Genomic DNA, 6,281 nt, shown 5'->3' on the forward strand with positions numbered 1-6,281 from the left:
CAATGAAGGTAACGTGAAGCAGCACCTCCTTTCTTCGGGTAAGCTTTAATTATCTGCACTTTACAGCGCTTATTACGTGTTCGATTAACTGCTTTAACGAATGCCTATTTTTATCGCATCAAACTGCAAAATATGTGATTGCCTATTTGATTTTAGGTTTTGTGTTGAACATAATCTCTGTTTTTTGGTTAATTACATATGAAGTATGATCCGTGCATATTATGCATTCGGTGAAATGCCTAAGCCAAACCGATGAAATTATTGGTTTTGATGTGTTGTGAATTGTGCTATTTTGTTTGGTTCTGAACACAATCTCCATTTTTGTTCAAAGATGAAATCATTTTGGGTTATCTATGATTTCTTCTCAAACAATTATGAAGTATGATGATCTGTGCATATTAAAACAAACCGATGAAATGCCTAAAACAAACCGATGAAATTATTGATTTTAGTTTACTGTGTTGTGTAACCCTTACTTCTTCTTGCTATGGCAGATAGTGCCCTAGTAGATGGAACACACCGCTAGTTGAGGTTCTGATCTCTGTATTCCATGAATACGTCGACGGTGAAGTAAAAGCCGGGCGCCTAAGGAACATTATCTTCGAGGAACACGAATGGGAAAATGTTGATTGCGAAGTAGAAGTGGAAATGATCCCCGAGCAAGACGAATGGGAAAAATTGCATTGCACTTTCATCGACAGGGCGATCGCAGCAAACATACCGTTCGGAACCAAGGATCCCCGTTACTGCTTCAGAGATGCGCCACAAGATTTTGGCCATGATACGCAACTCGTCTTGCTGAAATGGTTTAGTTCTGTGATTTGGTTAGAAAGAGGGAAGAAAGAGACTGTATTTTGTTGTTAATTTCATTTTGGTGATATATTAGTATGAAATATTTGCTTCATTTTATGTTTATGATGCTCAATGTTATTTTAAATGTCTCACTCATGATCAATTTTTACAAATGTGGTGGGACGCTCAAAAGTTCTCGTCATCGATGGTTGATCTCGTGATCGGGATCGACCACCGGCCGAGATGGGCTGTGTAGTTGATGCACCGGATCACGCCATTCCCAGTGGGGCCGTGGGAAGTCGACGACGGTGATGCTACCCGCGTCGAGATGGAATGATCCCAGCCATTCCTTTGTGAGGTTCAAGCAATGCCCCATGATTGCAATGTTGAGTGCTGGATGGCCAACTGCAACCACAACATCTTCACCCTCGGATGTTCCATTTGAAAGTTCACCTACCAAACTCCCCCACGCGGCCCTCGATTGGTCCCACAGCGCCTGCACCACGTGATCCTCGGACCCCCTCAGCCAACCGGGTTGCGCCATGTCCTGCACGGACATGGGGGAAAACAAACATGATTCACAAACATGGCCTAGAGTACACGCTTGATGGTTTCTATCTTACTTGTTTCGTCTGCTTGAGAATGCTGTCGACATCAAGGCCGGGGATTTGCTTCGATTCCACATAGCGGGGCACACAGTCGGCTCCCAAGCAGTCAGCAGCTTCTTGGACCTACAGACTACATATCAGATTATGGAACACACACACACTTTTACATGAAAATAAAGCATCTTACTTTGGAAATTGCATCTGCTGTCTCAAGGGCTGTTCTTGAACTGCTGCTGACAATGGTTCTCACTTTAACATCAAGAAGTAGCTCTGCAGTCTTCTGTGCCTGTTTTTCGTAGTTTTAAGGAACTAAACAATATCCGATTGCACGAAAATCGACCCTAAATAGCAAGCAAAAGGAGCATGATGTAAGAGATGCAATACCTGTATCATCGCAAGAATGTTCATCCGTGCATCTGCAGAGGAAGGATCCCTGCCCTGATAAAAGACAAGCGCGTCACTTCTAAAATCAATACGAACGAGAGCAAGAAACGGGCGAGTCAGAAGTGGACTTGTTAATCTGATCATAGATGGCTGCTGCAAAGAAAGCTTAGTTGCAGAAAAACGACTGAATTCATTACCTCCACATCGTTCTGAGGGAGGCCGTGAGTTACAAGTATAATCCGCTTACTGGATTTCCTTCCAGCCGAGCTTCCAGACCCTAAAGGTGAACTTGGTGTCTGCATTATTACATTTAAAGTGTGTGACCTTTAAAACAAACTACAACAACATTATTCTTTCGTGTTCGTGTACAGCTGAAGATTAACAGAAAACAGATAACAAGTGATTGATTGATTTAAGCTGTACAATGAAGAACTACATCCATAGCACATAGAAGCTATAGTGATCTTTAATCATCTATAACTTTCTCAACCGATAATGTAACAAATCACGCAATGACAATAAGAAACGAGTTAATTGATGCATTGAATACCTGGTTGAGACGATTAACACATATCTGTGGGGAACCCCCTTCAGGATCCGGAGTGAAGTCCAACACACTCACACCACAATTGCTCTGAAGTAGAATCCTAAAGTACTCCGTGCCAAGTCCTAAATGTGAACGACAACCAAACATATATAGATTGTACTATTACACTAGAAAAGACGATAGGCGTTCACATTTGACAAGAGTAACAAAAACAATAAACATAGTACCAATAGCTGTGGCAACAAGTGCCTGGTTGACAGCATTGTGAGCAACTACAAGTATCGATCTGCTTTCATGAGTAAGGATCTTCGTCCAACAGCTTCTTGCTCTGGCCCATAGTTCCCTCACCGGATAATGACCATCAATGTTGAAATTTGGTGCATCTATTTGCCATTGGCGGAAGGCTGCACCATACTTAGCTTTTCCTTCGTTCTTCAAAAGTCCCTACAAAGAGCAGCGAAAGCTGAATGCGAATTTCAAACTATACAGACGTGCCAAACGAAAAACATCAGCCAAATTACTAACTTGAAATGAGTAGAGATCAATTTCCCTCAAGTTGGAGTCCGTTATGATCTCCTCCTCGCGAGAACTCCATATGATCTCTGCAGTTCTCTTCGATCTAATCAGCGGACTGCAACGTCTCAAACCACAAAGATGACACTTCTATTCCACAAATGGACTAAAACAGATACAAAAATGAAAAATTCACAACAGCCTTCGGAATTTGTTCATTGTCTAATATAATCCACACAAATTCACTAGAAAGAGCCAAAGCTTTTACCAAACCAAAGATCATCTAAGGAAAACAGCAGCAGCCAAAAACCATAAATTATTCGATTAATTTTCTTCATTTCTCGCCTCTTCAAACGACAAAGTACCAAATCCAGATTAGGAACTCCAATATTAAATACCTACAATTAAATTCACATTAAATCAACTCCAACACTAATCCAATCACAATTCCTAGATCAAAATTAAGACGAAATCCATGCTCAATACCACCACAATGCTGCCTAATAACTACTCAATCGGTGAAAACAAACACAGAGAGAGAGAGAGAGAGAATACCTGGAGAAACAAACATCGAAGGAATCATCGAGAAGCATGAGGCGAGATGTTTCGGCCTGAGATTCGCCCTTCTGTGTGAGCACCGAGAAATCGGAGCTGCCCTGGATGCGTCCCTCCGCATTCCACGTGCTCTGCCCATGCCGTACCAGCACCACTCTCTTCGCCGCCGTCACCGGCGGAAGAGGAATGCTCTCCCAGCTTGCCGGCACTTCGCCCCACTCATTCGCTGCTGGAGGAGGAGGCACCTTGATCTCCTCCTTCAGTCTTGATGAGGATTTCACAAGATGAAGTCTCGATTGCTTGACAATCGGCCGCCGGCAGCTGCTGCGGCGGCGGCGGTGGGAGAAATCGTTGGTTTTGTGGAGGAGAAAGAGGTGAGACGTTAGCGCAGTGGCTGTGGCGGAGGACATGCTTCTTTCTGATTGGAAGTTCTTTTTCTTTTTTTTTTGTTTTTATTTTTTTGGCTGATATTTTTTTTGCTCTTTCTTTTTTGGGCGTAAAAGATAGTGACGGTTATTATTTTTTTTTCTAACTGATAAATGATAATCTAAATTCATGAGGCCCAATAAGAAGCTTCGAAGCCCAAATTCAAATTGGGCCTTTTACATATTAGATTCATATATACCATCGCAAATTAAATGTGACTAATGTTAGAAAGGGGTTCGGTTATTTGAGATTAACTTAATTGCAAAATATTAAATTAGTTTGATATTGTATGGGATTAAGCATATTCATAATTGAAGGCTAATCCTAGGTGACATTCACAATATTATAGTACTATTTAAACAATATTCATGAGGCTTAATCCTACGTGACATATATGTGATCGTCATAGTTTTAGATTTTCATTTTGTATAAATACTAGTATGAATGATGGGATGGGACGCCATTAGTGGTGAGTGTGAAGTAGTAAGAAACAAGTTGGTGTCTTATCAAATAAAATTCAATGCATGTTTCTTGTTGTGCAAAAGTTGTAACTGAGCTTGCATTAGGCATCATGTTATGTTATGCGACAGCAAAACACGAGAGAGAGGAAAATTGGATAAGATAAGCAGTAAAAAGGAAAAACACTAAGTCTTGAATAATTTGGAAGCTCTTATTTTGTTTAAATTAAAAAGGGTACCTAATAAAGGATAAATGGGGTGTGCATTTGGGTTTCGGTTCGGTTTTTTGTCAAAACCAAACCAAAACCGAAACACCGATTTTAGTTCAAAATCCAAACCGAACCGAACCCGAAAAACCGAAAAACCGAAAACCGAACTTAAAAAACCGAAAAACCCGAACAAAACTGAAAAAACCGAAAACCCGAAAAAATAAATATAATATTAATATATATATATGTGTGTGTAATTTATTTTATTTTATATATACTAATAGAATATTTATATATAATATAAAATTAATAATACATATAATATATAATATAGTAGAATTTATTAAAAGAATATACTATATATTATATATAATATAATATATTAAATTAATAGAATATATATAATTCGGTTATTCGGTTTTTTTCTTCGCCCGAACCGAACCGAACCGAACCGAAAAACTGAAATTTTTGTATTTTCAAAACCGAACCGAACCGAACCGAAAAACCGAAATAACCGAACCGAATTTCAAAATTTCGGTTTGGTTCGGTTCGGATATTTGGTTTCCGGTTTTTTTGCTCATCCCTAGATAGTACTATAATCAAAATATTTACAATTGTTTAAAAATATAAGATATGAATGAAAACAACAACTTTGATTAGATAAGACTTCCCTATATATAGGCATGATTAATTAATTACATCTAGACTACTATGTAACGTTTAGTTTGGTATGCAATGTAAATCTAAGTTATATGGCCAAAAACTATTGTGTTGATGTATTTATAAGAAAATACATGTTGTGTTTAAATCTGAATTTTGTACTATTACTTGACGTGTGAAGTGAGGTGGAATAGCATTTGTCCAAAATAGAAATTGCCAACAAAATGGAAGAATAGTTATTTGATTGGAGACCTTTATACTTGATTTGCGGTGATGAAATCTAAGACTAAATTCGATTGATATTTAAGTTGATTTAACTTTTAATTAATTGATTTTATTTTGTGACAAACACTGAAGCATCACAATTGAATTTGTAGGTCAAATGTAATTGATGCTTTTATTTTGTGTAATTGACCAATAATCATTCATGCAGCATAAAAATTGAGGCTTTTATGTGATTGTCGATTTTTCAAAGCCAAAAAGGGTAGTTGCTTTTGCAATGGCCACTTTTTTCATGTAAAATACAGCTAGCAGCCTAGCACCACCACTTCTCATACTTCTATTGATACCATAAAAAAGAATAAAAATAAAAAAATAAAAATTTAATAGTTAAAAAAAACAAGAAAAGGAGTGAAAATGAAAAGATAAGCCTTTTGCTCAGTTCCACTACTGCATTCAAATCACCCTTTTAGGGCATACAACTGCAAATGCCCTCCTTTATTCAAGTACATTCTTCTCCATTTTATTTACACATTTTTATAGTTTTTTTTATCTTAAAAGGATGATAGGTAATGATTTCTTATTTTCTCAAGTATATTCTTCTCCATTTTGTTTAGACATTTTCAATAGTTTATTACCTTAATAGGATGATTAGTTATGATCTCTTATTTTCTTATAATGATTCTATTATTGATCGTATAAAAAACGTCTTACCAACTAAGTTGTGTTTTGTCCATCTTATTTTTGTAGTGTTTTACGAGCATAAAAATTAGTTCGTTTATTTATCATGCTTCCTACTTACATTAAAAAAGAACTACTCCTAAGGATCTTGGCATTATGGGAGCCATGGGTATTGAAAGATTCGAAATGTTTTTCCCTCTTTGCAGAATTATGTTCGAATTTATATGTT

At 37.6% G+C, this 6,281-nt stretch overlaps 1 protein-coding gene and 1 long non-coding RNA gene across 2 annotated transcripts; one reads left to right on the plus strand and one right to left on the minus strand.

The window, feature by feature from the left end:
• Positions 1-2: 2 nt before the first annotated feature.
• LOC121790432 lies at positions 3-913 on the plus strand. Its single transcript, XR_006048277.1, has 2 exons — positions 3-38; positions 495-913. It is a non-coding gene; the product is annotated as an uncharacterized LOC121790432 (long non-coding RNA).
• LOC121790431 (2-carboxy-D-arabinitol-1-phosphatase-like) lies at positions 883-3,829 on the minus strand. The gene is given in 10 exon segments (XM_042188653.1): positions 883-1,084; positions 1,086-1,339; positions 1,416-1,523; positions 1,588-1,686; positions 1,785-1,838; positions 1,982-2,080; positions 2,335-2,453; positions 2,559-2,775; positions 2,857-2,962; positions 3,400-3,829. Coding segments are annotated over 10 exon segments (1,572 nt in total). The 5' UTR covers positions 3,810-3,829; the 3' UTR covers positions 883-978.
• Positions 3,830-6,281: the final 2,452 nt, after the last annotated feature.

Source organism: Salvia splendens, unplaced genomic scaffold, assembly GCF_004379255.2.
Source record: "Salvia splendens isolate huo1 unplaced genomic scaffold, SspV2 ctg514, whole genome shotgun sequence".
In the NCBI taxonomy this organism is placed as follows: domain Eukaryota; kingdom Viridiplantae; phylum Streptophyta; class Magnoliopsida; order Lamiales; family Lamiaceae; genus Salvia; species Salvia splendens.